Source organism: Monodon monoceros, unplaced genomic scaffold (assembly GCF_005190385.1).
Source record: "Monodon monoceros isolate NGI ecotype Baffin Bay Population unplaced genomic scaffold, NGI_Narwhal_1 Super_Scaffold_9, whole genome shotgun sequence".
NCBI classification, from domain to species: Eukaryota; Metazoa; Chordata; class Mammalia; order Artiodactyla; family Monodontidae; genus Monodon; species Monodon monoceros.
The window spans coordinates 38,653,483-38,681,345 of record NW_021703786.1 but is presented as its reverse complement, the minus strand read 5'-3'; the positions used below and the strand labels follow the sequence as shown (position 1 = coordinate 38,681,345).

The 27,863-nt window shown below is 65.9% G+C and overlaps 2 protein-coding genes across 5 annotated transcripts; one reads left to right on the top strand and one right to left on the bottom strand.

Annotated features, from left to right (window-relative positions):
• The first annotated feature begins 55 nt into the window (after window positions 1–55).
• Window positions 56–13,437, top strand: FLII (FLII actin remodeling protein). 2 transcript variants are annotated; one of them, XM_029211640.1, is made up of 30 exons: window positions 56–181; window positions 1,748–1,858; window positions 2,164–2,235; window positions 3,347–3,427; window positions 3,755–3,840; window positions 3,924–4,085; window positions 4,223–4,326; window positions 4,641–4,816; window positions 4,901–5,058; window positions 5,852–5,936; window positions 6,295–6,442; window positions 6,600–6,736; window positions 6,872–7,084; window positions 7,241–7,420; window positions 8,136–8,218; window positions 8,335–8,409; window positions 8,622–8,705; window positions 8,816–8,987; window positions 9,455–9,559; window positions 9,648–9,839; window positions 10,085–10,273; window positions 10,359–10,489; window positions 10,578–10,800; window positions 10,908–11,062; window positions 11,146–11,206; window positions 11,295–11,423; window positions 11,499–11,605; window positions 11,698–11,803; window positions 11,896–11,961; window positions 12,045–13,437. In XM_029211640.1, exons 1-30 carry the CDS (start codon window positions 119–121, stop codon window positions 12,177–12,179), a joined length of 3,789 nt encoding a protein of 1,262 aa, XP_029067473.1. In that variant the 5' UTR covers window positions 56–118; the 3' UTR covers window positions 12,180–13,437. The 2 variants fall into 2 exon arrangements, with proteins under 2 accessions (XP_029067473.1, XP_029067472.1); XM_029211639.1 differs by having other exon boundaries at window positions 10,350–10,489.
• On the bottom strand, window positions 12,713–27,863 carry LLGL1 (LLGL scribble cell polarity complex component 1). Of its 3 annotated transcripts, XM_029211643.1 has the most exons (23): window positions 27,711–27,863; window positions 24,502–24,599; window positions 22,610–22,691; window positions 22,384–22,514; window positions 21,221–21,379; window positions 20,967–21,129; window positions 20,744–20,879; window positions 20,450–20,504; window positions 20,177–20,331; window positions 19,886–20,109; window positions 19,649–19,716; window positions 18,439–18,592; window positions 18,261–18,365; window positions 17,571–17,863; window positions 17,266–17,410; window positions 17,035–17,188; window positions 15,116–15,411; window positions 14,506–14,770; window positions 14,290–14,404; window positions 14,020–14,132; window positions 13,711–13,831; window positions 13,475–13,562; window positions 12,713–12,931 (listed from the first exon to the last, which is right to left on the bottom strand). In XM_029211643.1, the coding sequence occupies exons 1-22, from the start codon at window positions 27,789–27,791 to the stop codon at window positions 13,484–13,486; spliced, it is 3,192 nt and encodes a 1,063-aa protein (XP_029067476.1). In that variant the 5' UTR covers window positions 27,792–27,863; the 3' UTR covers window positions 12,713–12,931; window positions 13,475–13,483. The 3 variants fall into 3 exon arrangements, with proteins under 3 accessions (XP_029067476.1, XP_029067474.1, XP_029067477.1); XM_029211641.1 differs by lacking the exon at window positions 27,711–27,863 and having other exon boundaries at window positions 24,502–24,735; XM_029211644.1 differs by lacking the exons at window positions 12,713–12,931; window positions 13,475–13,562 and having other exon boundaries at window positions 13,707–13,831; window positions 14,020–14,126.

Below are 27,863 nucleotides of genomic sequence, written 5' to 3'. Positions count from 1 at the left end.
GGGCTGAGGGGTGGAGCCAGCGCGCTCCCCGCCCCGCCGGCTCCGCGCTCCCCGCCCCGTGCGCCCCGCCCCGCCCCGCGGGTATCCCGCTCCCCGCTCCCAGCAGCCGAGCGCCGCCATGGAGGCTACCGGGGTGTTGCCGTTCGTGCGCGGCGTAGATCTCAGCGGCAACGACTTCAAGGTGAGCCTCGGGACGGCGGACGGACCCCCCAACCCGCCCATCCGCTTTCTACGCGCCCGAGACCGCGGACGGGCTCGCCCGGGCCCCGCCCCGAACCGACACCCCTAGGTCTCCGTCTGGCGCCCGCGAAGGAGACCCAGGGCGGGCCGGGCAGGCGCACGCGGGGTCTCGGAGCCGCTTCGGGGTGCGTGGGGAACCCCCACCGGGCCCCTGCCTGGCGCCTGGCCCCGCCCGGCCAGCTGGTGGCCCGGGTCGGAGCTCTTGCTCCCGCCTCCCCAGTCCTCCTTCCCCTCCCCTGTGACGTCACACGCCCAAGCCGGGCCCTGACTCACGGCCGCGCCGCCGGCTCTGCCCTGCCCCCGCCTGCCACCCCCATCTTGTGTGGCCTTGGGCAAGTCACTTCCCCTCCTCGAGCCTCGCTTTCTCGTCCGGTGAAGGGGCTTAAAACTAGTCGTCTGGAGGCAGGGGTTAGTTGTTGTGGAGAGGTTGGTGTCGAGCAGCTGGGCGAGGGCTTGGGTGGCACTTGTCTGAGCAGCTGCTGGACTGATTGACCCGGGCCACCGGGAACCCGAGCCCAGCCCTCCAGCCAGTGGGGGGACGGGGGGGCACAGTGGTCCTGGAGGCCCGGGAGTGAGACTGGCAGGGTTAGGGCTGGTGACCAGAGACGAGGCTCCGAGAGTTGGCCTGGCTCCTGGAGGGTGGTCCAGGCTGCAGGGTGGGGTGTGGGCAGGCTCAGGCTGGGGGCAGTGTAGCGTGAGCCTGGGTCGGCAGCGTCCCGCGGCCCCGGCTGTAGCTGGGGTCGGGGGTTGGGCCAGGGCCGAGGAGACAGGCCGCCTTCCTGCGTTTAACCCACGTGTGCGCAGTTGACCCCAGGCACAGGTGGCCACTTTTCTCTGCCCCCGTCCCCACCATGCTCACCTGGGGTCCCCGTGTGTCCTCTCCAGACTGGGAGAGTCTGAGTCACCTGCTGGGAATGTGACCGGAGGGGGAAGGGGACACCAGCCAGGGGCGCTGAAGGCACTTGCTGCCCAGGCTCCCGGCCACAAGGGCGGGGGATCCCGAGGTGGGCGTTTGAATATGGGGAACAAAGGGCTGAATGAACTAGCGAATAAGGCTGTGCCTCTGCAGGGTGGGGCGCTGCGGCCTCACAAGGGGAGTCGACCTTGCCACTAGTGGACATATGCTGATGGCAGGGTGGGAGCACAGGCAGGGCCTGGACGCCAGGCAGAGGCATTTGGCTGATGTAACCACACAGCTAGGTGTGCGGGTGTCACCTGGAGTAAGGTTTTTTGGGGCTGAGAACACAGCGAGAGAGACAGATTCTAGATCAGCAGCCGTCCTGACCATTAGTTGTTGCTTACGACGCTTTTGTCATCGGGGCTTTATTAGTTCTAGTCTGTGGGCGAGGAAATCGAGGCATAGAGTGGCAGAGTGACTTGTCCAGGGTCACACAGCTAATGAGAGGTGACTGTTGCTCTCAAAGGCTTCCGTGGGCAGTGGGGGCCACTGGGCGGTAGAGCAAGGGTACCCTGTCCCAGACCAGCCTTACCACGACATACTCCTCAGGGTGGCTACTTCCCTGAGAATGTCAAGGCCATGACTAGTCTGCGATGGCTGAAGCTAAACCGCACCGGCCTCTGCTACCTACCGGAGGAGTTGGCCGCCCTGCAGAAGCTGGTAAGAGGCTCTGGGCAGGCAGGGAGGGTCGCTGTGGATGGGGCTGGCCAGGCGGGAAAAAATGCACAGAACACAGACATCACGGAGGAGGATGTTGACCACAGCAAAACTGGTGGAGAGGGAGTGAGTACCCCATCCCGGGAAGTGTGCGAGAAGAGTCTGGGTCTGTGAGGGAGGGAGGTTGCAGAAATGGACTGGGCTTCTGTGGCTGAGGGCCCCCTGGATGGGGCAGCGTTGTGGTGGCAGATGGGGGCTCCGTGGATGCCCCACCGCCCTGCTGAGCCCCTCTCCCCGTCCCTGCCCAGGAGCACCTGTCGGTGAGTCACAACAACCTGACCACGCTCCACGGGGAGCTGTCCAGCCTGCCGTCACTGCGGGTGAGTGCCACCCGAGGCTGCGGACCTCGGGCCGGGGCCTGAGGGTCGGGCCAGCACCTCTCTGCACCCGCACTCTGCGGGGGAGAGCATGCAGTAATGCCGTGTCGAGTAACCGTGGGGGAAGCGCTGAAAAACCCCAAATGCCACCCCGTTTGAATAACAAGTATTATAGCAGTTGTTAGCAGCTGAGCGCTGTTCCAGCTGATTCACGAGAGTTTCTTATGTGATTTTCACCTCCTCCAAGTTCACAGCTGAGGACACTTGGCCACGGAGGCAGGTCGCACAGCTGCAGTGGTAGAGCCGGGGTAGGGCGGGGCTTGGCCAGGAGGGCAGGTGGGCGGGGCAGTTCACTTGGGCCTCTGCTCTCCTTGGAGCCCCCATCCCAGACCCTCAGGTCTCGTCGAGGGTTATTCCCATCCAAGATCGGAGCCCTGAGATGTTAAGGGCACAGTCTCTGGACTCGAGTTTAAATTTGAGCTCTGCCACTTCCCGGCCGCATGACCTTGGACGAGTTCCTTACACTTTCTGAGATGGTCCAGCAGTGACCGCCGTGAAGCAACACGGTGGCGCCACACAGACGCCGGGGCTGAGGGAGCAGCAGCGGTGGCTCTTGTTAGTGTTTTTGTCACTTGCAGTCATGCTGCCATCACCTGGCCTGTCCCCTCCCCACCAGCCATCCTGCACTAACTTCTGGCACTTTGGAAGCGTGAGCAAGTTTCAGCCCTAAGGGGAGAGAAAACGGACTTGCTTTGAGTCTGCGCTCTGACCTGTCTTTGGTTCAACCTTCTTCTGTACTAGAAGCTCTGACTCAGAGCTCTATCCCTGTCTTGCCCTTTGGGGTTGGGAGAAAGAGGGATTATTCCATCAGGAAAGGTTCCCTGAGATTCTGTGTGCTGGGCTCTGGGTCACATTTGAGTTGGGTTTTGAGGTATAAATAGGAGCTCATTGGTAGTATAGAAAAGGCTTGCCAAGTAGATTATGAGCAAAAGCCACAGTGGGAGAGCACTCAGGCCTGGCCTTGGTGGACTTCTGGAGGTGGTGTCCCCCCCGATCCCTGTTTCTCCTGGGGGGTGGAAGCTAGGAGTCACGGACTCTCATGGTGTATCCCCAGGCCATCGTGGCTCGAGCCAACAGCCTGAAGAATTCCGGAGTCCCCGATGATATCTTCAAGCTGGATGACCTCTCGGTTCTGGTCAGTGGTTATCTGCCACCTGGCCCTTGTGCCAGCCCCACCATTCAGTGCCCACCCACTACGCTGGACCCTGGGGCCGTGGTGATCCTGTTCTACAGACACCGACACCTGAGATTTACAGGGGGCGGTGCCTTGCCCAAGGTCGCTTATGGAGTTGGATCCCTAACCTAGGCCTTTTTCCGCCCGGGGTCCCACTGTCTCTCTCTGCCCTGAAGCCCCCTCCTCTGCTCCCCTCTCAGTGCCTGTCCTGACCCTCGAGCCCGGCGGAGGCCTGGCAGGGTGGGACCAGCCCTGACGCCCCTGACCCGGCCTCGCCCCTCCACCCAGGACTTGAGCTACAACCAGCTGACGGAGTGCCCTCGTGAGCTGGAGAACGCCAAGAACATGCTGGTGCTGAATCTCAGCCACAACAGGTGCCTAGAGGGCGGGCTGGGCGGTCCGGGGCCGGTCCTGGAGGTGGGAGCGCGGCCCTGACCCGGCAGCCCTCCGCCCGCAGCATCGACGCCGTCCCCAGCCAGCTCTTCATCAGCCTCACCGACCTGCTGTTCCTGGACCTCAGCGAGAACCGCCTGGAGAGCCTGCCCCCCCAGATGCGCCGCCTTGTGCACCTGCAGACGCTTGTGCTCAGCGGGAACCCGCTGCTGCACGCCCAGCTCCGGTGGGTGCCTGCCTGGCCCTCCCCACCAGGGCCCCGGCCTTGCTGGGGGCCGCGTCCCGGCCACTGTCGGCCTCGTGCTGCGGGCCCGCTCGGCCCCAGGCCCCAGCCCTCGGCCTGAACGCCGCGTCTCCCCACAGGCAGCTCCCGGCCATGACGGCCCTGCAGACCTTGCACCTGAGGAACACACAGCGCACCCAGGGCAACCTGCCCACCAGCCTGGAGGGCCTGAGCCACCTCGCAGGTTGGCAGTCCCTGGGGACCCCTCAGCCCCTCACTTAGTCACAGAGGAGGGGATGGTACCCTGCTTCAGTGAGCATCTCTAGGGGGAAGGGGGTGCGGTTCTGTCACATCTCCTCCAGTTGTCACCGTGATGACTGGGAGTAACACCAAGTTACGCGTAGGCTTTGTGCGTAGACTCCCTTCTCTGAGAAACCAGGAGGTGAGGCCTTGTACCTGAGGCCACAGAGCCAGGAGGGGGAGCCGGGGTTCACACAGGCCTGCTGCCCCTGGAGCCCACCGCAGGGGCCCCGACTGACGCGCCCACCCCACGCCCAGATGTGGACCTGTCCTGCAACGACCTGACGCGGGTGCCCGAGTGCCTGTACACCCTCCCCAGCCTGCGGCGCCTGAATCTCAGCAGCAACCAGATCACGGAGTTGTCCCTCTGCATCGACCAGTGGGTGCACGTGGAGACCTTGAACCTGTCCCGCAACCAGCTGACCTCACTGCCCGTGCGTTGGGGCCCAGGGAGGGCGGGGAGGCTGCCGGCCGCCCCGTGCCCGCCCCTGACCCGCCCCTGCCCGTGCCGCCTCTAGTCGGCCATCTGCAAGCTGGCCAAGCTGAAGAGGCTGTACCTGAACTCCAACAAGCTGGACTTCGACGGGCTGCCCTCGGGCATCGGCAAGCTGTCCAGCCTGGAAGAGTTCGCGGCTGCCGACAACAGCCTGGAGCTGATCCCCGAGAGCCTCTGCAGGTGCTGGGCGAGGCTGGGCGGGGCGCGCGGCCCCCTCACCTGCCCCCGTGGGCTTCGTGCGGCGTGGGAGACGGGAGGGCTTGCGTTGGCTTTGCGGGTGCAGCCCCCAGAGCAGCCTCTGGGGGGATGCGATAGGGATGAGGCCAGAAGGGCTCCACTGCCACCTGCATTTGGGACACAGTGCTGCTTCCGTCCCCTCCAAGAGGCCATAGCGCCCACCAGCATTGTCCCCGGCACTGAGGACGGAGGACCCTCGGCAGCTTCCGGGTTAATTTGAGGGCAGAACGTGTTTTTTTGTTTGTTTGTTTGTTTTGAGGTACGCGGGCCTCTCACTGTTGTGGCCTCTCCCGCTGCGGAGCACAGGCTCCGGACGCGCAGGCTCAGCGGCCATGGCTCACGGGCCCAGCCGCTCCGCGGCACGTGGGATCCTCCCGGACCGGGGCACGAACCCGTGTCCCCTGCATCGGCAGGCGGACTCCCAACCACTGCGCCACCAGGGAAGCCCCAGAACGTGTTTTTTGATGTCCTCTTGTTCACACCCAGGGGTCTTTAGTTCTCGAAAGGTCCCTTTGGAAGGTGCTGCCCTGTAGAAGCTGCAGAAAGACCCTCCTGGTCACTTAGCCATGAGGAGACCCCGGCCCCTCCCGTCTTTGCCGGCACCTTCAAGTTGGCTGGCTTCCTAACTAGCTGGGCTGCTTAGTTTCTCTGGCCCTACTTGCCTCCCCAACCCAGGATTGAAAGGCCCCCAGCTCCCCGTCTGTCACCCCGCTGAGGCCCAGCTATGTCGTCACAGGTGCACGAAGCTGAGGAAGCTGGTCCTGAACAAGAATCGCCTGGTGACCCTCCCGGAGGCCATCCACTTCCTGACGGAGATCGAGGTTGGGCAGGCGGCTGGTACTGGGGGGAGGGAGGAACGGGAGAGGTGCGGACAGACCCCCAGAGAAGACTGAGCAAAGGGCTCCTGGAGGGGTAGCTGGTGCCAGGGTGAGGAGGGGGTGATCCACGTCCTGTGGACATGTCCTGTGTCCACATCACGCTCGACAGCATCACTTAAGCCTCATAACCAGCCAGTGTGCGAGGTCACACTTCACAGACGGGAAAGCCCAAGCCCATGAGGGTGGCTGCAGGATGAGAACTTGAGCCCTTTGGCCCCGGGGGTTGCAAAGAGCAGGGCTTTGGGGTGGCCGTGAGGTAGAACTCGGGCTCAGCGCCGGCTCCGCTCACCCCACGAGGCAGGTCCTGGACGTGCGGGAGAACCCCAGCCTGGTCATGCCCCCCAAGCCCGCTGACCGCACCGCCGAGTGGTACAACATTGACTTCTCGCTGCAGAACCAGCTGCGGCTGGCGGGAGCCTCCCCTGCCACGGTGGCCGCGGCGGCGGCTGGTGAGCAGGGAAAGGTCTGGCCTGGCAGTGGGGGCTTCTCCCTGGGCCTCAGCTTACCCATCTGTAAATTGGGTGGGACACGCTTTCTGGATGCGGGGCGTGGACGCCCCAGGCGGGGTAGGGGGCAGCCAGGTCAGCTGTGTACCCCTCCCCTCAGCAGGGAGTGGGCCCAAGGACCCCCTGGCTCGCAAGATGCGGCTGCGGAGGCGCAAGGACTCGGCCCAGGATGACCAGGCCAAGCAGGTGCTGAAGGGCATGTCGGACGTGGCCCAGGAGAAGAACAAGAAGCAGGAGGTAAGCCGGGCGGGGCTCAGGCTCTGCTCAGCAGTGCAGCCTGGGCCCAGCGGGAGAGGGGGCCCTGAGCTGGGTTGCAGGCGGGCCAGCGCTAGCGGCTGCGCAGTCAAGCCAGCGTCGTGCCTGTGATCCCAGGAGAGCGTGGACTCTGGAGCACCTGGGGGCAAGGTGCGGCGCTGGGACCAGGGCCTGGAGAAGCCGCGCCTCGACTATTCCGAGTTCTTCACGGAGGACGTGGGCCAGCTGCCTGGCCTGACCATCTGGCAGATGGAGAACTTCGTGCCCGTGCTGGTGGGGGAAGCCCTCCACGGCAGGTTCTACGAGGCCGACTGCTACATTGTGCTCAAGGTGCGGGGCAGGGGGCTGCGAGGCCCAACCTGGACGGCTCAGAACCGCCCGCTCCCAGCCGTGTTCCGGGGGAGGGTGGGCGGCGAGGTCTCTGCCCGGGAGGCTGCCCAGCAGAAGCCTGGCAGGGGCTGACCCAGCCACTGCCCTGGCCTTCAGACCTTTCTGGATGACAGCGGGTCTCTGAACTGGGAGATCTACTACTGGATCGGCGGGGAGGCCACACTTGACAAGAAGGCATGCTCTGCCATCCACGCCGTCAACCTGCGCAACTACCTGGGCGCCGAGTGCCGCACTGTGCGTGAGGAGATGGGCGAGGAGAGCGAAGAGTTCCTGCAGGTGCGGAGGGGCGGGGGCGGGGCCGGAGCCGAGGGCCGGTGGGCGGGGCTGGCTGAACCGTATCAGGTGCTGAGCCCCGCTATGGCAGACAGCAGGGACCTATGGCAGACGGCGGGGACGGATGGGCTGAGGTCAGGGAAGTGAGGTGAGGCCACCAGTTGGGAGCCTGGGTCAGTGGAGGCGAGTCCTGGCTCAGGTGAGGGTAAGGAGACCAGGCTAGTTTGGGAGCTGGAAACTGGGTTGGTGGCGGTGCAGGAGACCAGGAGGGATGGGGAGCTGGGACTACAAGCTGCCAGAGGGTGGCCCACCGGCCGGCCACGAAGGAGGCGGGGCCAGGAGCAGGGCCAGAGTCCAGGGAGCTGGGTTAGTGAGAGGCGCCGGCCTACCCGCCGGCTGGTTACATGTAGGTACCTACATGAGACGAGATTTTGGGCACTTCTGAGTTTGTCTTCTTCCATAAACTCGCCCGGTGCTGTCCCCTGATACGCGCGTACCTAAGCATGCTGTGTCCGGACACGAGCAGACGCGTTCACGGTTATGTACGTCGTACCACCCCATGTGCGTTTACGTTTATAGACACAGATCTTGTATTTTTAACATCATCGTGGATTCACAGCATCTGACTCGGCTACACGCAAGTCCGCCCCTCCTGACAGGTGGTGTTGGGTGGGGGTGGGGGGACAGCTCGGTGAAAGTCCACACGACCCGCACGCAGGTATTTGACAACGACATTTCCTACATCGAGGGTGGAACAGCCAGTGGCTTCTACACTGTGGAGGACACGCACTACGTAACCAGGTGAGGGGTGTGTGGGCGGCACTGACCTGGACTCAGCTGGGCAGGATGGGGGGAGGGTATTGGGGTAAATCTGTCCCTTGGTGCCCCCGCCAAGCCACTCTTGCTCTGGCCCCCAGGATGTACCGTGTGTATGGAAAAAAGAACCTCAAGTTGGAGCCTGTGCCTCTTAAGGGGGCCTCCCTGGACCCAAGGTGAGCCCCATGACGTGAGGTGGGGTGCTTCACCCCGAACCTTCTCCCCACCAGTGGGGGGCAGGGCTTGGCTCTAGACAGAGAGGCCTTCCAGCCCTTGTCCTGCAGAGCTTGGCAGGAGGTCCTGCAAGGAGGGATTTGGGGCGGGGTCAGAGGCATGGGGGTGGTCGTTGCTGTGGCCAGTGGCAGCCCCTCCCACTCCTCCTGTCCAGGTTTGTTTTCCTGCTGGACCAAGGGCTGGACATCTACGTGTGGCGGGGGGCCCAGGCCACGCTGAGCGGCACCACCAAGGCCAGGTAAGAGGACTGTGACCTGCCCAGACGTGCTGGGGTGTATGTGCAGAGGAAAACTGTCACCCAGGGAGGAGGCGTGGGCTTCATCACTAAGGCTTCGCACCCGCCCTCAGGCTGTTTGCAGAGAAAATTAACAAGAACGAACGCAAAGGGAAGGCGGAGATCTCGCTGCTGGCACAAGGCCAGGAGCCCCCAGAGTTCTGGGAGGCGCTGGGCGGGGAGCCCTCCGAGATCAAGCAGCACGTGCCGGACGACTTCTGGCCGCCCCAGCCCAAGCTGTATAAGGTGAACGGGGGGCGCGGGGCTGGCCTGACTGCACTGGCCTCCTTCGGGACCTCGGTGGGGAGAGGGTGCCACCTTCTGGGCAAGGAGTAGCTCAGCACGGGTCTGAGGCTGGCTCTGAGTGGGGCCGTGCTTCCGGGAAGGCGGGGCTGGAGAGGGAGGCCAAGAAGCACATGGGTGCCAGGCCTGGGGACCTGGCCTTCGTGCTGTAGGTGTTGTGGGCGGGAAGAGGACAGGTTAGAGAAACCCGTAAGGACCTGGAGAGGGCGGGTAGGGAAGGCACCGTTAACCAGCCCTTCTTCCACTGATAGGGTTTTCTAGAAAGCACCTTGGGGTGGAGGGAGAAAGCCGGCCCGGAGAGGAGCAGGCTGTGGACCTGAGCGCAGGGGCCAGCCTGAAGCAGGGGCTGTTGTGTGGGGCTCGTGTTCCCCAGACCCAGCCTGGTTAAGCCCACCTCTTGCTCCTGCCAGGTGGGCCTGGGCCTGGGCTACCTGGAGCTGCCGCAGATCAACTACAAGCTCTCTGTGGAACATAAGATACGGCCCAGGGTGGAACTGATGCCTGGGATGCGGCTGGTGAGATGCACGGGGAGGAGGGCGTGGGGGCTGGATCCCTTCTTGCTGGTGGTCCTGGTCTTGACCTCCAGCCTCCGGGGCCCCGCAGCTGCAGAGCCTGCTGGACACGCGCTGCGTGTACATCCTGGACTGTTGGTCCGACGTGTTCATCTGGCTCGGCCGCAAGTCCCCGCGCCTGGTGCGCGCTGCCGCCCTCAAGCTGGGCCAGGAGCTGTGTGGGATGCTGCACCGGCCACGCCATGCCGCGGTCAGCCGCAGCCTGGAGGGCACAGAGGCGCAGGTGTGCGATGCGGCGCCCCCGGAGGCCGCTTCCCCGAGATCCCGCGGGCGCGTTCTTGCCCTGACACACTGTGGACCGGTTGGTTACCAAGCTCCACAGCTTCCCGGGCCCCGCCCATGCCCCGCCCCCGCTCCCACTCCTAGTCCCCCTAGGTTGCTAGGCCACACCTCTCCCAATTCCTAGGCCCCACCCTGCTTCCCCAGGCCCCGCCTCCTCTGTCTCCTACTCCAGCTGTGCCTTCTCAGGTGTTCAAGGCCAAGTTCAAGAACTGGGACGATGTGTTGACTGTGGACTACACGCGCAATGCAGAGGCTGTGCTGCAGGGCCCGGGGCTCGCGGGGAAGGTGAAGCGTGACGCTGAGAAGAAAGATCAGATGAAGGCCGACCTCACCTCGCTTTTCCTGCCGCGGCAGCCGCGCATGCCTCTGGCAGAGGTGGGCCCGGGGCTGGGGCGCAGGGCGGGCTGGCTGGGCTGGGCTGCCCCACCATGACGGGTGGGGTCACACGCAGGCGGAACAGCTGATGGAGGAGTGGAACGAGGACCTGGACGGCATGGAGGGCTTCGTGCTCGAGGGGAAGAAGTTCGCACGGCTGCCCGAGGAGGAGTTTGGCCACTTCTACACGCAGGACTGCTACGTCTTCCTCTGCAGGTGCCTCCCCCGCGTGCCCCTCACGCCCCCCCCGCCCCCCGCCCGGTGCTGGGGGCTCAGCCCTGACCACTGCCCTCTGGCCCCGCAGGTACTGGGTCCCCGTGGAGTATGAGGAAGAGGAGGAGAAGAAGGCGGGGGCTGAGGACGAGGGAGAGGAGGTGGCGGCCGAGGCAGAGGAGAAGCAGCCCGAGGAGGACTTCCAGTGCATAGTTTACTTCTGGCAGGGCCGCGAAGCTTCCAACATGGGCTGGCTGACCTTCACCTTCAGCCTGCAGAAGAAGTTTGAGAGCCTCTTCCCCGGCAAACTGGAGGTGTGCCGGCCATACCCCCAGAACACGGGGAGGGGGTGTCCCTGGGACTCACCCAGGGGAGCCTTGCCCCACCAGGGAGCTGCCCCTGACGGCTTCCGTGCCCCCAGGTGGTGCGCATGACACAGCAGCAGGAGAACCCCAAGTTTCTGTCCCATTTCAAGAGAAAGTTTATCATCCACCGGGGCAAGAGGAAGGCGGCCCAGGGAGCCCTGCAACCAAGCCTGTACCAGATCCGCACCAACGGCAGCGCCCTCTGTACCCGGTGCCTGGCCGCGGGGAGCGGGAGCGGGCGGCCAGCGGGCCTTGTCCCGCCCGGGCTCCTTGCTGACCCCTCCCCTCTCCCAGGTGCATCCAGATCAGCACCGATTCTGGCCTCCTCAACTCCGAGTTCTGCTTCATCCTCAAGGTGGGGCCTGGCGCGGCGGGGGGCGGGGCTGCGGGCGGGGCGGGGCTGCGGGCGGGGCGTGACCTGGGCCCCCACCCCGCACACCCAGGTTCCCTTCGAGAGCGAGGACAACCAGGGCATCGTGTACGCATGGGTGGGCCGGGCGTCGGACCCCGACGAGGCCAAGCTGGCGGAGGACATTCTGAATAGCATGTTTGAGGCTTCCTACAGCAAGCAGGTGAGCGGGGTGGTGGCGCACACTGGGTGGCTCGGGGTGGGCTGCCGGGCCCGCGCTGACCGACCTTTCCCCCAGGTCATCAATGAGGGCGGGGAGCCTGAGAACTTCTTCTGGGTGGGCATCGGGGCACAGAAGCCCTATGATGACGATGCCGAGTACATGAAGCACACGCGGCTCTTCCGGTGAGGACAGCGCCGCCCCAGCCCCCAGCGTCCCCCTCAGTCCCGGCCCTGCTGCCGTGACTCTCAGCCTCTCCACGACCCTCGGCCCCCAGGTGCTCCAACGAGAAGGGCTACTTTGCAGTGACCGAGAAGTGCTCTGACTTCTGCCAAGACGACTTGGCAAATGATGACATCATGCTCTTGGACAACGGCCAAGAGGTGAGAGCCCCTCGGCCCCGCCCCGGGGAGCCCTGCCGTCCCTGGATGGGAATTCTGAGGCCGGGCGACCACCTCCCCCACTGTCCCCACAGGTCTACATGTGGGTGGGGACGCAGACAAGCCAGGTGGAGATCAAGCTGAGTCTGAAGGCCTGCCAGGTGAGTGGGGGGAGGGGGCCGAGGCTGGGCCTGGGGGGAGGGGCTGAGGCTGCAGGTGCGCACTCACCCGTCCCGCCCGCCAGGTGTACATCCAGCACCTGCGCTCCAAGGAGCACGAGCGTCCCCGCCGCCTGCGCCTGGTGCGCAAGGGCAATGAGCAGCACGCCTTCACCCGCTGCTTCCACGCCTGGAGCACCTTCCGCCCGGCCCTGGCCTAGGGCCGCTGCCTGCCTGCCCTGTTGGCCACCACAGGCTCTGAGGAGGGAGAGAAAGGGCCTGTCTGTCCTCCACCTGCCCCCAGTGCCATAGTCCCCAGCAGCAGCAACGGGAGTAACCCTGACCAGTGCCCCCAGGGGCCTGGGCAAGTGGATCTCCACCGTGAGCTCACGTGTGATGCTCCCTCCAGGGATAAAAGCAGGTGTGGTTGCCCTTTAGGAGATATTAAATGCTTTTATTTTCAATATTAAAAATCAGTATTTTTAATATTAAAATTGCTAATTTTAACAAAATGAAAGAAAAACCCAGGGTACAATCTACAAGGAAACCCATCCTGACCCCCGCTACACACACACACACACTCCTGGTGGAGCTCACACACACACACACTCCTGGTGGAGCTCTCAGTCAGAAACACACACTCTCGTGCACAGCCTGGGGGGGGGGGTTTGGGGGTGCTGGCCCAGGAGCACGTACCAAAATAGTTTTAGAAAAATGACTGTGGTGCCTGGCACAGGCGTTAGAAAAATACTCTTTGCAAAAGGAGAGGGAAAGGACGGTGTTGTCGCCTGGGAGGTGACGGGCTGTGAGCCCCAGCTGCCCTCCCCTGTGGCACCTGACCTCCCGGGTGGCCTCTGGGGCCAGGCTGGGCAGGCCCCGCTGGAGCCTGAGATTAGCAGGTGCAGGTCTACGTGAAGGGCCGGGGTCCTGGGTCCCAGCTCCGAACAGGGCAGGCCTGGCAGTTCTGGCCTTCCTGGTGGATGAAGGAAAAAGGGATCGGCAAAAGGCCAGGGAGGTCCAAGGGGGCAGGCGGCCCGGCCACACGTGTGCCACTGCTCAGTCTCCTGTCCAGGACGAGGCAAGGGCCCTGTAGTGACAGCCTTAGCCCTGACCACATCTGGGCCCCTGAGGCCAAAGCGTGGCCCTGGAGGGGGCAGTGGTGACCCCAGCAACAAAGAGGGAGCCACAGCGTCTGTGCAGGGAGAGGCGGGGGGCGGGGGCAGACCTACGGCCTCAGATTCGGGCCTGGGCCGCACCGAGACCGGCACGGGGGCCGGTCAGCCTCGGGCAGCGCCCAATCTCGCACACCTGGGTGATCTCACCTGCGAAACAGGCTGGCCAAACCCATCTGAGCCCCAAGCTGCCGTTCCCCTAGGTGGTTTGGCCTGGTCTCGTTCCAGACACCAGCCGTGTTATCTGGGGGCTGACGGGCCGGGCCTGCCAGGGTTTCGGGTGCAAGACCCGGGGGGTGGGGGTGGGGGGTTGAGGCCGCGCCAAGGGGACCAGGGCCCCGCACCTGAGTGCCTCATCCAATCAGGATGGGGCAGGCTCGGGCCTCGTCCTCTGACAAGTTCCGCAGGTTCTTCTCAGATTCCTCTGAAGAGCTGTGGGGAGGGGCAGCGGTCAGTGGGTCTGGGGTCAGGCACTCCGCGGCCCTCTGTGCCCAGCTGGGATATGAGGCTGGCTGAAGGGTGGGGGGAGGGAGGCTGGGAACCGACCAAACCCCTCCTGTGGAGCCAGCCACCTCCTCACCCCAGGAAGTCCTTCACGTCCTCCACCGTCACGTCCCCTGTTGTGTCCAGTGTCGTGTCGGCACTGGTGGCTGAGTCGACGGACGTGGGTGAGAGCGTGGCCTCAGGCGGCTCCGGGGTGTCTGCAGAGAGGAAGTGGTCAGGCCCTTCTCAGGGCCCTGGGGCAGCCTCCACACCTGGGGCCCTGGTCCTAAGTCCAGCGCACAGTGGACCACGGCACCAGCACACGGACCCCCACCCTCTCGTGCCCAGCACGCCCTTCCCCCAGCTCCCTCAGGGGCCGCATCCCGCAGAGGCCCGCTCTCCTCACCAGCTCCCTCGCTGCGGGTGGGATCAGGGCTTCCGCCGCGGCTCTGTGGGCCCAGGACGACGCCAGGGGTCCCGTTAGCCTGGCTCAGCTTGGGCGACTCTCGGGGCCTGTAGCTGCAGAGATGGGTCTGTGCTGGGGACCAGGGGCAGGTGCCTCATGGCTCGAGGGCCAGGCCCCAACCCTCCCACTCCTGAGCCCTGGGACCAGAGAGGGGTGACACCGGGGATGGCAACCCTGCTCCTTGCTCCAGGCCCCACCCCCTCCATGCACCTGGCACGCATGGCATCACGGGGCCAACTGATGTCCAGAGAGCAGAGCGGCTCCGTGATGTTCCGGGCGCTCAGGGAGAAGCGCTCAAACTCCGACGGGGAAATCAGGTAAAACCCTGGGGGTGGGTGGGAGGGGAGCAGAGAGTGTAGTGAAGGGCCTGCCCCCGCTGCCGGAAGCCCTGTGAGCGGCCCCTCCCCTGCCGTCCGGGGCCCTCACCCTGGCCGTGTCGTGTGAAGACGCAGGAGGCGATGCCGCTGATGTCCTCCTTGCGGATGCAGGCATAGTGCACCTGGGGCCGCAGGCCGGGCACCGAGAACACGTGCACGTCGCCCAGGTTGGTGAGGCAGGCCAGGCAGGTCTCGGCGTAGTCCTCGCAGGCCACGCTGGCAAAGGTGGCCAGGGCCACCTTGCGCACGCGGCAGCCCTCATGGGCCGTCAGCTTGAACTTGGTCTTGGCGCTCACTTTGGGCAGCGTGAACACCTGGAGGCAGGCAGGGGATGGCCGCTGAGCAGAGCCCGGCCCATCCTCGCCCCCGTGCTGCCACCCAGCCCGGCCCTCCAGGCCCACCCGCTTCTCTGCCTGGAAACCTGCCAGGCCCCTCCCGCTGTGGTGGAGCCGGTCCTGCCGGTTGGAAGGGCAGGGGGCCGGGACCCCCCACACCTGGAGCTCTGGGGGGGCGGTTGAGGTCCTGGGGGCCCCCGGGGCGTCGCTGCCGGCTGGGGGCTCTCGGGAGGTCTCAGCAAGTGGGCATAGGCGGGCAAGCGTCGTCAAGGGTCTGGTGGTGTCCAGGAGGCGGAAGCCCCAGGGGTCTCCGTGTCAGCTCACCTTGAACTGCTCCTCGGATGCGATAAGCACAGCGTGGCCGCCCTGCATGTCGGGTGCCTGTGCCAGGTCCCTTGAGGCCTCGTAGGGCTCCGGCAGCGGGCGGCCGCGTCCATCCAGCACGGCCACGGCCACCACGGGTGCGCGGTGCATCAGCTGTACCTCCTTGCCCAGCACGGCCTCCACTGCCCGCTCGGGCCGCCTGTCGCTGTTCGCCGCTGCCGCGGGCACCTCCAGCGCATAGGCAAACACGGAGCCCGAGTTGGTGCCCGCCCACATGGTGGGGCCATGGTGGGCCGCTGGGGGACGATGGGCTGGTGAGGCAGGCACGTGCCTCCCCTCCCCGCCCCTCCCGATGCCCTGGTTCTCTCCCGCCCACACCTCCCTGGTGACCTCGGCCAGTCCTCCTGCAGGCACAGGAGTGACCTCTAGGGCACCTCCGCGGGGATGTCAAACTAGACCCTGACCTCTCAGACCCGCCCCCCCAGCATCCCGGGGATGCGGCCCCATCGCGGAGCCACAACTCCCCTACGTCCATCACTGGTCCTGCCGCAGACACCGAGCCTGCCATCCCGTGCAAGCTGACCCCCCTCAGGAAGAAGTGGAAAATCAGCTAAAAACGCACAGGCGTGGATGGACCAGGCAGTCACCACTGCGCACCTTTGATGAACTGGTGACCGCAGCAGCAACCATGGGGGCGGGGGCGGAACCGGAGCAAAAATTAGTGAGCAATCAAAGCCATGCTTGCCAAAGCCCAGCTGGCTTCTCGGGGACACTGGAAGCAGGCCAACCAAAACCCCGGGGCTGCCGCATCCAGACAGTGGGAAGATCCACCAGACAGAGGGACGCTCCACAAACACCACCAGAAGTGGGGGCTCCCCTCCCAGACGGAGACGGAAAGATGCATCAATGAGATAGCGCCACGTGCAGACTAGCTGGACACTGACCCAACCCCAAAAAGGCGTTTCTGAGATGAACAGAGTCGCCTGTGGGCCGAGTGTGACAGGAAAACTCCAGCTTCAGCGTCCATGCTACGGCGTGCGACTCGGGCACCCTGGCTGTAGGTTATGTCCACCAGATGCACACTGAGCTCACACAGGGGCTTCACTTAAAGTCCCCGGGACACGACCGATGTGGCCGTCAGCAAGTTAAACCCATCAGCAACTCCGTCCACAGACCCGACCGCATCAGTGCCCTCTGCAGGACCCTCAGGGGCTCCAACCGCTCGGGGTCAAAGCCAGCTCCTCGGGCTTCCCTGGTAGTGCAGTGGTTAAGAATCCACCTGCCAATGCAGGGGACACGGGTTCGAGCCCTGGTCCGGGAAGATCCAACATGCCGCGGAGCAACCAAGCCCGTGTGCTACAACTACCGAGCCTGTGCTCTAGAGCCCGTGCTCCGCAACAAGAGAAGCCACCACAATGAGAAGCCCGTGCACTGCAACGAAGAGTAGCCCCCGCTCACCGCAACTAGAGAAAACCTGCGCACAGCAACGAAGACCCAACGCAACCAAAAATAAATAAATAAATAAATTTATATTTAAGAAAAAAAACCTTACTATAAAGCCAGCTCCTTGGCTAGGCAGCCGGAACCCACACCTCCCGGGCCCGTCCTCTGCTCCAGCCACGCTGCCCGGGGTCTCCTGACACACGCCCACCTCAGCTTCGGCGCTGCGGCCCACACACACCCCCAGGACCCGGGCTCCCGTCTCCGCTCGGGTCTCCGTTCACCAACCCCACCGTCGGGCTGTCCCGGGGGCAGCTGTGGGCCGGGGCACCCTGTTGCCAGCGCAGCCCAGCACTCAGCAGGCAACACTTTCCGACCTTCCGGGAGGCGCCACTCCACACCCGTTTCCCAGGCGGCTGACTGGAACCCGGGCCACACCACCCAGGGCCACCTCCCCAGCACACCCCTCCCAGCCTCACCGTCGCGAAGGAAGGTGTCGGCGAAGTAGAGGCAGCGCACGACGCCCGAGAGGGAGTCATCGGCCGAGCGGGGCTCAATGCGGCGCTGCACGGGCGTCACCTCCACATCGTGGGGGCTGGCCTGCTCCGCCAGCTGCGCGTTGGCCTCCTGCAACTTGAGGGGCACGAGGTTCGGGAGCCCGGTCTTCCCGTCCCTGCCGCCCCGCCCGGCCGCCCAGCCGCCTGGCCCACCTTGCTGCCGGCGGTCAAGCGCTTCTTGCCCGAGACGCGGCTTTTGCGGATGCGCCGGAAGGACTGGCGCAGTGACTTCTTGAGCGACTTCACGCGGGACAGCGGCCCCTCCATGGCCAGGGAGTCGTTGGGGTGCAGGGTGCACCTGGGGGCGCAGGTGCCGGGCATCAGGGAAGCCCGAGCCCCAAGCCCGCCCTCGAGCCCAGCCACCAGGGGGCCTAACTTCCACCAGCAGCGCTTCCTGTGAGGCTCGAAAGCACCCCCCACCTGCGCCCCAGCAAACCTCAGGAGGGGCCCGCACGCACCTGGCCAGCACGGGGCTCCTGCGCAGGTAGTCGAAGAGGCCGAAGCCGTGGCTGGTGCCAAAGGCCACAAGGCCCCACTCGGCGTGGAGCGTGACGGCAGTGACAGCAGCCGGCGGCAGGCACTGGACCAGTGCGCGGGGCTGGAAGCCGGCCGGCCAGGGCAGCGGCCCTGTGCGTGGGCTCAGCCGCTCGTGGCCCTTCCACGTGAAGCCCTCACGGTCCTGGAGGAGGTCCACGCTGGCCACGCCCACCGCCTGATCCGACGGCTCATCACTTAACTCCAGCACCAGCACCTGAGGGGCGGGGAGGGGGGGGCAGGGGGCAGTCAGCACAAAGAGGGGGCCACCCGCGCCCCACCCGAGCCTCCGATGCCTCTGCCAGGGTGGTCCCAGGATTGTCTCCAGTGCATCCTCTGAATAAACACTTACTGGACGCCCACTGTATACCAGGGCCCTCACTGAGCAACACGGTGGCGACCAGGACCTGCCAGCCCTGCCCTCCTGGGGCTCATCTAACACCTGTGCTCCCACCCCGGCCCCAAGCCTCTGTGGGTCCCCACAGCCCTGGCTGGTCCCACCTGGAGCCCCGTTCCCACCTCTGGGTTTTTGCTGCTCCGGTCCCTCTACCACCCCACCAGACCCTCCAGAAAGCCCCCCAAGACCCGCAGTCCTGGGGACGCCTTGGCCCTACCTGGCCCGCGGTGCCGGCCACCACCATCTGGGCGGTGTACTTGCAGAGCGCCACCTTCTGCACGCCAAGACGTGGATCGTCACTGTAGGGGTCGAAGCAGCCCACCTGCAGGGTGGAAGGACTGGTGACACAGGGCGGAGCCCGGACCAGGCTCCCCGGAGCCAGGGGAGGGGCCCACCTTGCGGAAGGGTGGCCAGTCGTCCTCGGCGGCCTGGGCCAGGCTGTCGGCGTGCTCGCAGTCTGTCTGAAAGAGGCCGGCGGTGCTCAGCTTGTAGAGCGGCCGCAGGGCCACGCCGGAGGCGTCCCAGAACCGCACGGTGCCATCCTCGTGCCTGCAGGGAAGGTGAGGTCAGGTCCCAGGTCCTCCAGCCCCCCGCCCCCTCCAGTCATCCAGCGACCATGCACTGGGCACCAAGCGCCTAAGCCAGACACTGACTAGACTCCTACTGCACACAGCAAACAGAAAGTACCAACCATATAGGACACATACTGAGCACCTATTGTATACCAGGCCACATACAGCAGGTGCTGGGCCCTTCCCTGCAAAGAGGGTGAGAAGGTGCGGAAATAATCACCAGAAATAATGAGCAGGAGGTGAGGGGTGGGTGACACAGGGAACAGAGGACTACGGAGGTTCTGCCCCCCAGGGGAGCCTCCAGAAAAGGTGACCAGAGAGGCAGTCACAGAGTGGAGGGATCGGCTGGGGCAGGGGCAGCAGAAGGAAGCCTGGGGAGGCCGGGAGGAAGCAGAGAGGGAAAGGGGGGAGGAGCAGACCAAACTGGGGTGCAGCCTCAGGACACAGCTGCAGAGTCCAGGTCACCGGCGCCTGGGTGGTGCGGGGAGCCCAGAGCCAGGGCATGAGGTGAGTGAGGCCGTGGGACCAGTTGGGACGGCTCCGGAGGCCCTGAAAGCCACGGTGAGGAGTTCTCACTGGAGAGGGGCCGCTGGAGTCAGAGGCCCGAGGGTCCCAGCACAGGCGGACGGCAGGGGCTGGGCAGGAAGTCGGGGCCCGAGTCACCGGGCACGTCAGCGCCCGCCAGGCCCAGGCTGGGCTCTCGGGCACCTGCCCTGTGCAGCTCGGCATGGGCCAGCCCAGATTTTCCAGTCCCGGGGCAGGCTGAGTGGGTGGAGCCCAGTTTCGGGCTAAAAGGAGGGCTGAGCCTTAAACCAAAGTCTAGAGAGGCTTCACCCCAGTGCACCCTGCGGGAATGGGGATGACCTGGTCCCACCAGGGGCCGGGCCTGAGTCAGCGAGCAGGTCAGCTCCCACCAGGCCCAGGATGGGCCCTCCCGCACCCGCATGGGCTGCACCAGGCCCTGCTCGCCCACACACACACACTCATACCACGCGTCACAACTGGGCTGAGCCGGGGACACGCGTTCGCCTACCCGGTCAGCAGCAGCCCTCGCTGGGTCGGCTCCTGAGCCAGGTTCAGGCCCCCGGTGATAGGCCAGCTCTGAGAGACGGAGACAGAGACGGAAGCAGAAGGTCAGGACAAGCATCTTCCTTCTCTCACCCCAGGAGTGGCATCCAGGGCACAAAGTCCCTCCGAGTTCCCCACATACACCTGCCACATCCCCATCTCAGGTGTGTGCCCAGGCAGCACCCTTCCTCCGGGCACACACCAAGGCACCGGAGGCCGGCTGGGGGTTCTGCTGCTCGCCAGCGCTCACGATGCGGGCCCACAGCTTGGCGGGGACGTTGGCGACGTGGGCCGAGCAGGTGATGGCGGACGAGTGCAGCGGGGCCAGGTATGGAGCGGGCACAGCCGGCCAGCCGGGCGTCTGCAGGTCCAGCACCACCAGCTCCTCTTCGAGCAGCACGGCCAGGGCCTGGGGCTCGTCGAACTCTGCGGGACGGGGTGGGTGAGTGCAGTCGCAGACACACGGGCACGGGGTGGGAGGGCAGGTACGCACCGTCCTCGGGCCGCGTGCTGTGCACCGTGAAGAAGTCGATGACGCGGGAGGTGAAGTCCAGCGTCACCAGGGTCTCGGCCTGGAGCACACTCACGCAGTGGCGGTCGCCATAGCTGGCGCGGGGCATGCCACCGCTGAAGACGATGAAGTGCTCGCTGCTCGGGGCGGAGGAGCCACGTGAGCCACTGGAGGGGCCCCGTGGGGACCAGGAGTGCCTCCCCCACCCCCGCCCTGCGCTCCCGCAGCCAGGCTTGGCCCTGGCGCACCACCTACCCAGACGCACAGTTTCGCCACAGGATCTTGCTGATGGCTTTGCAGGGGAAGGGGCCTGGAGGCGTAGGACAGCATCAGGCTCACCGAGCCCCGGCCGCTTCTCCGTTCTCCTCCTGCCTCCAACACTCCCACCTCCCGAGGGGGAGGCACGCTGCCCAACAGCCCCGAGGGGGTCTCATCTTTGCAGCTGGGCTCAGCCCCGCCACCTTCTACAAGTCCTCCCAAAGCCCCCCACCAAGGCCAGTCTGAGCTCAGGGTCACTGCTGACCTCGCACAGGCCTCCCCGGCACTCACCGTAGGGCGTGGTGGCCACGGTGGGCTGTATCGTCGGGGAGTCGCCGGCGTCCGTGGCCCAGACGGCGTAGCTGCCGTCGCTGTGCGAGCTGACCAGCGTGCGGCCGCTGCGCTCCCAGCACACGCTCTCCAGCTGCTGCGGGGCGGGGTGGACGGGCGTGAGCGCAGCAGCTGTGAGCTGAGGCCCCGGCACAGCCTCCGGCCTCCCCCCTCCGCCACACACCTGGTTCCCCAGGAAGATGCGGTCAGCACACCGCGCGGCCCGGTTCCAGATGACCAGCAGGCCTCGGCTGTAGCCGATAAGGATCTTGGTGGGGTCCCGCAGGTGTCCCTGGAGTGACTCCACGGGGCCCAGGGCCTTCCCGCACCGGTAGTCGTCAGGCACGCTGCGGGGGTGGAGGGGAGGGGGGCGTGGGGGGTGAGCCGGTGGCAGCGCGCCCGGCGGACGGGGTGCAGGGAAGCCGGGTGGCCTCTCACCTTCGCAGAACCTCGTCCGGGCCAAGGGTCTGCCCCTCGAGCAGCGTCAGGGTGGGAACATCCAGGAAGAAGACACTTCCGCCCTCAGTGCCCAGGGCTGCCAGGTCACCGGCAGCCACCAGCAGGACCACGGTGATGCGGGCGAGGCTGGGCAGGCCACTGTGGGGGCCGAGGGGAGGGGGGTGAGGGCGGGAGCCCATCCGCCGGCTGAGGAGGGCGTGGAGGGGGCTGAGCCGCTACTGTCAGCTTGCCGCAGCCCCTCTGCACTCGCCACAGCCCCAGGAAGGGCACGGTGGTGGCTGCGGACGTCGTAATTAGCTCGCTCAATTATTCATCAGGACATCAGCAGGGAGAGGGATAAAAATAGGTCCCCAGGTCTTGGAGAAGGGCCCCTGAGCTCCTCCCACCCACCAAGAGGGGAAGGCAGGAACCAAGCCCCACCTGGGCCAGGACCAGAACCTTCAGGACTCACGGCCCCCTGAGCCCCACTCAGGAAGCCCCGCCCCCAGCCCATGGATGTCTCCCTGACTTGCAGGAGGGCCCTGGATCGCTCCCCGGGAATCCATCCTGGGTTAGGGTTGGACATGGGGGCGGTGGGGGGGAGGCGGGGGTCACCTAGCCCCAGTCCAAGCCCAAGCAGGACGAGCCTCCCGTGGAGCTGCACAGGCACCTTGCAACCTGAAGGACTCACCCGCTCTGGCCATTTCAACAAGGGCTGCCGGGCCAGGAACCAAGGGGCCCCTTACTCTCTCCCCAGGGGTCCAAGCCCATGCTGTCACCCCCCTGGGGCACCCTGCCAGCACCTCACAGCCCAGCGAGACCCTCCTTCCCCCGACCCGCCCTTTCACCCAGGCACACTGTGACCCATCACCCCGCCCCCAGTTGAGGGCCCAGGGGACCTATGCTGATGTCAGTTCCTGCCCCAGATGCCCCTCACCGGGCTCTGGACACACTCTCCCGTCCCGTGTCTCCTGGGGCCCCAGTGGTCCTGGAGCACAGACTGTCCCTGCTCACCTCAGACTCTACCAGGACGCCCACCTGACGCCTGCCAGGCCATCAGACGTGCCCCCTGAACCCCAGCCCTGGGGCGGCTTCCTGTCCCCCTGCCCCTCCACAGGCTCGCCCCACATCCAGCAGCCGTCCCTGGCCGAGTCCCCCAGTACCTGGCACCATCAAAGCCCGGGCGACTGGGTGGCTGGTGGTGGAGGGCTTCCTCCAGGTGGGCGCAGCCGTTGTGGTGGACGACCTCCCAAAGATGGAGGCTGCTGTCATCCAGCAGGGTCAGGAGGCGGCCCTGGCAGGTGAGTGAGACCAAGACTGAGCCGGTCTGGGGCAGGGGGCGGGGCGTAAATGGGGTTCACGGGAGCCAGTGGCAGGGCCGAGGCTCACCTGGCCAGGCAGGAAGTGCATCTGGGTGACGGTGGCCGCGTCTCGATGCAGGCCCGTGAACTCCACGCCGGGGGCACCGTAGCTGAGGGTGACGGGTCAAGGGCGGAAAGCAGGCACAGGCCGGGAAACCATGCCTCCTCCTCCCAGGACCACTCTGACGGGCCCTATCCAATGGGCCTGCCTATCCAGGGGCCTCCCTAGTCCACGGGGCTCCTCGCCGCAAGGAGCACCGTCTTGCACCGCCACTCAACACGCAGGCTCGCTCGGTCCTGCAAGTCGGTGCTGCTGCACGACCTTCACCTCCTCATCTGTAAAAGGGGCTGACGCAGGGCACGTGAGAGTAAAAGCACCCCCCGCACACACGGCCCGGGCCCGGCTCACGGCTCTGCGTCAGCCTCTCCGGGCTGTGTGCACAGGAGCCGGCCCCGCACATCGCATCACACAGGCGGAGATGCCAAGCCAGGCCTGGGAGGCTCAGCCACAGGCCGATGCCAGCTGCAAGCCAGGAACCCCACCTCCTTCTGGGGCAGGCAGCCCCCACCGCAAGGGGAGAGGCCACGGAGGCTTGGAGAGCTTGGGTGACCTGCTTCAAGAGCCCAGTGTGAGCGCCAGAGTCCCAGCAACCCCAGGCTTCACAGTGGACGGGCAGGCCGAGGGGCCCCAGGAGGGAGGACTGGGCAGGGGTCAGGAACGTTGCCTGGAGACAAGGCAGGAGCCGTTGCCTGGAGCTGGAGTTGGGATTCCCTGCAGGAGCCGGGAGGACACAGACAAGGGGACAAAAAACAGGGCAGGGGCACTGGGAGGGAACCAGGGTCGCCAAGGAGACGAGGCCAGACTCGGGGGTGGGGGGTGGGCCGCGGCCCCTGTGGCCAGCCTCAGTTTCCCAGCCCAGGACTCAGGCCGGAATGGTCTGGGAGGGGTGGGGGGCCTCGTCCCCCTCTGAGGCTGTCTGCCTGCCTGTCCTTTGTGAGCACGAGAAAGGCCGTGCCACCAGCAGAGACTCCGCCGGGACCAGAGGAAGGGGCTCCGGGCCCACAGCACACGCGGGGCAGGACAGCGCCGTAAGACGCAGAAGCAGCGGGCCAGGAAGTGGGACCCCTCGGCAGGCGGCCAGGGCACCGGCCCCTGCGTGCCCACTGATGCCTCAGGGGCCCACGGGAGGTGGGGGCACCCAGGTCCAGCAGCTCTCCCTGGAGTCGACAAACTCACAACTTCCTGGCCAGTGCCCCCAGCCCCTGGGTGGGGAGACCCCGTGCCACCATGCAGTGTCTGGCCAGACCCTGCCCCTGGGGCCCCACCTGAGGGGCTCACCCTGTGCAGCGGGGCTGGGATCCCCCACGGCAGGAGGGAGGCGTCCAGCTGCCCGCTTCCCCCCACACCCGCCCTGCACTCGCCGGAAAATGCCCCTTTGTGCGGCTCACAGGCCCATTGTGTGGTGCCAGCATCCAGGTGCGGGCTGCGCGGCGCCCACCATGCCGAGCCTGGTACTGCTGCCAGAGCCTTGGCTGGACACACGTGTCTTCACACTGGCACACGTGTGTGTGCCCGGGCACCAGGGCAAGGCCCGCCGTGACCCTGGCCCACCCACCACCCTTGCTGGGGACCGTGTGCAACCAGCCCTGGCCCACCTCCCCAGTCACAGCTGCTGGGATGGTAACTGCCAGGTAACTGGCTGGCTGAAAGGCAGCGCGGGGCAGCCGGGGCCACCGCGAGCTGAGCCCCATCATCTCTGTGAGGAGGCGTCTCAGGCCAGCAGCTGCACCAGCCTCCACCAGGGTCCAGGCAGCTCCCGTGGCCTCCCAGCCGGGGCCCTGCCCCAGGGGCCCGGCACACGGGGAGCTGCAACCAGGACATTCTGACGGGCCCCGAAGGCCGCGGCCCACAAAGGATACATCTTGACAGCCCCAGACCGGGTGCCGATGGCCATGATGCGAAGCTCAGGGTCAAAGGCCAGGGCGCTGGGCTGGTTGGGGAAGCCATGCTCCACGGTCTGCAAGGAGGCGAGGGCATTGGCACAGGCACGGCCCACCCACCCCAAGGCAGCCTCCAGGCTCTGCCACTGCTTCGCACCCATGCTCCAGGCCTCAGAGCCCTCAGCTGCGAAACGGGTAATCACAGCTCTGGTGAGGAAGGGCCTGAAACCCTGGCCCCGCCACAGAGGCCCCCCCCCCGGGTCGAGGCCCCGTCCCTCTCTACACTCGGGTCCACCCCACCGTGCGCAGGGCTCTGAAAACAAACAGAACGGGGCTCGAGAGGAGGCGCAGGCACAGAAGTGAACCCCGCGGCCCCACGGAGCAGGGCTCCGCACCCCACTCCTCCAGGCAGACTGAAGTGGGGTGCGGTCCCAGGCAACCCCCAACACAGGCTCTGAGGGGTGGTCAGAGGCCAGCAGCCAAGGCCAGCTAGGCAGAGGCTCTCGAGCGCCACCCTGACCCGGGGCTGCTCCCCAGTCCCAGAGACAGGGAGACTGGAGCCCAGAGAGAAGGAGCTTCCTGCCCAGGTCCCGAAGGTGTCATGCACCTGCCAGACTTGGGTTCCCACCTGGAAACTGGGAGACGTGACTCCCTTCCCATCCCTGGTTGGGATGGTGGGCAGGGGGCTTGTGCACTGGGGGTGTCAATGCAACGGCTCCCACCAGGTCCCCAGCTCCCGGCAGGGCCAGTCCCAGTGCAGACCAGCCCTGGCTCCCCGCCCCCCCACCTACCCAAGGAGCCCCTAGTCAACCCCGAGGCCTGGCTGGGGGCCCTCCCTGGGAAGCCTGCACCCTTGGGCCCCCAGCCCCCTGCCCTCAACACCAAGGTGGGACACCCCATGTGGGTGCCGGTACCCCCTGGCCACTGCGTCAGCAAGACACAAGTTTTATAAGGAACCCTGGTCCCCAGGCCTGTGGCCCCAGCCTGCCTCCAGCCTCACCCCACCCGGGCAGGGACTGAGCCCTCTGAGCACCTGGCTTGGCCTTGGGTGAGTCACAGCACTGACCAAGCCTCGGCTTCCCATCGGGGCACTGGTGAGCCCACTTGACCGGGGTGGGCTGGGGAGCACCGGCACCGCCATGCCCACACTGGACCTGACCGAGTCTGGCGGCCCACTCCTCTGCTCAGGACCCTCCGGGGCTCCCGGCTCACTCCGAGTCAAAGCCAAGTCCCCTCCATCTGGCTCCTCCCACCGGCCCCCAGCCCACTTGATGGCCTTCCGCCCTCCTCCAATCTACTAGGACCTCTGCATCTACGGTCCGTCTACCTGGAACGTGCTTCACCCGGCACTCTCCACGGTGGGCTCCTTCCCACGGCTCAGAAGACAACTGCTCAGAGGCCCCCTGAGCTGGCCCAGCAGCCATCGCTCCACACCCTCACCTGCCTGATTTCACCCACGGCACTGACCACCAACCAAAGCACTGGAGGCCGCACACTTGCCTCTCTTCTTTCGGCTTCTCACTATCTCCCCAACTAGTACATCAGCCCCACCCCGAGGCGGTATCCGTTAAACTGATAGAGTGGACATGCCACAGGCAACTTGTGGGCAGGGCTGGGATTTGGACCCAAGAATGAGTCCAAAGTCCAGGCTCATCCTGGACCACCACCCCCTGCCCATGCCCCACCACTCGGGAATCTGGGCCTATTTTCTAGTGATCACCTACCAGCCCCTCCTCTCTAGTGACCCTCTGCCCAAGACCACCCCCTCCCACCACTGCTGCCCACTCAGAACAGGGCCTCACCCTTCTTGGCAGGGAGACCAGCTTCTGCCACCAGGCGCCAGCCAGGGGGAGCAAGCCTCCCCTCCACCTGTCTCAGGTCCCCACTTCACACCCCGACTCCCTGGCTGAGGAAGTGATACCTGAGCACTACGCCTGCCCCACCATCACTGTCCTCTCATCTCGAGGGGGCTCATCCTCGGCCACTCAGCACAGGAAGGGGGACACCTCAGAGCCCCTGGGCACCAGCCTCCTCTCTGGGCCCCTTGGCCACCAAGTCTGAGGGTCCTGGCAGCCCCTACGCCACCTGGAAAACCCGCCTACCCTGAGAGTCGACCCAGCCTCGGTCATTACGGGACCGGTCGCCCCAGAGCTTCCTCCTGGACCAGAGTCTCCTGGCAGCCAGGTGGGGACCACAGCACCCCTCCCGAAGCCCCTGGTCCTCAAGGCTAAAGTCAGATCCCACTGACAAGGGGACCCAAAGACCAAGTGCCCCAGCTCACTCTGACTTTGGGCACGTGGTCAGCCCTAAACCTCAATTTTCTCACCGGTGTGTGAGCATAATGACTCTAGGCCCCAAGAGCAGCAAGGGGCCCTGCGATCAAAGGGCTTGGGTGTAAAATTGAGGCCAGAAGTGACACCCCTGGGGAGCGTTAGCAAGGGGCAGGCTGGGGCCTCTCTCAACCACACCAGCGCAGGGGAGGCGGGGCTGAAGGCAGCCCCTTTCCCGTGGCCCCTCTGGCCCTACCCAGGAAAGAAAGGAAGGAGCAGCCCTCCGCCCCCACCTCCGCCTTGGCTCCAGGAGAGGCGGTGGGTCGGGTGCCCCTGTGACAGAGCCCACAGCAAGGAGGACAGTGGCCCTATTCCATAGCAAGGGAAACTGAGGCCCCGCGATTCGAAGTGCAGTTGAGTAAACGGCCAGGCATCCCCCGCTGGAGCCCCCGGCGGTGCCGGGCAGAGGGCAAGCCGGAGCCCCGGGCGGTGGGGGAAGGGAGGAGAGGAACCGGGAAGGGATTTCCCAGCCCCACCCCCCAACATCTGCCTCCACTCCGCACCCCTCCCCACCGGCCTGGGTGCGAAAGCAAAACAAACCGGGCCCAAGGGCTGCACAGGGGCGCCGAGGGGTCCCCGAGAAAGAGATAAAGAGACAAGAGAGTGGGAGCCGGAGCGAGAGTTGAGAGCCGCCCGGAGACACACGGAGGCGGAGAGGCCCGCTGGGAGAGGCCGACGGAGTCCAAGGCGCGGAGACAGGAGCAGGGGAGCGGAGGGCAGAGATGGAGCGAGGCTGTCGCGCGGCTCGGGCAGAGCAGAGCGGGGCGGCCGGGCCCAGCGTGCGACCCCTCCCCCGGCCCGACGTGGCTCCGGCCCGGTCCCCGCCCCCGGCCAGCCGCCCCCGGCCCGCCGCCGCACCTTGTGGAAGGCGAAGAGCTCCTGCTTGAGCTTCTCGCGCTGCGGGTCGGCGCCCTGTCTGCGGAACCGAAACTTCATCATCTTGCGCCCGGCCACCCGCCGCCGCCGCCGCCGCCCGCAGGATGCGCCGCGCGGCCCCGCAGGTCCTGAGGC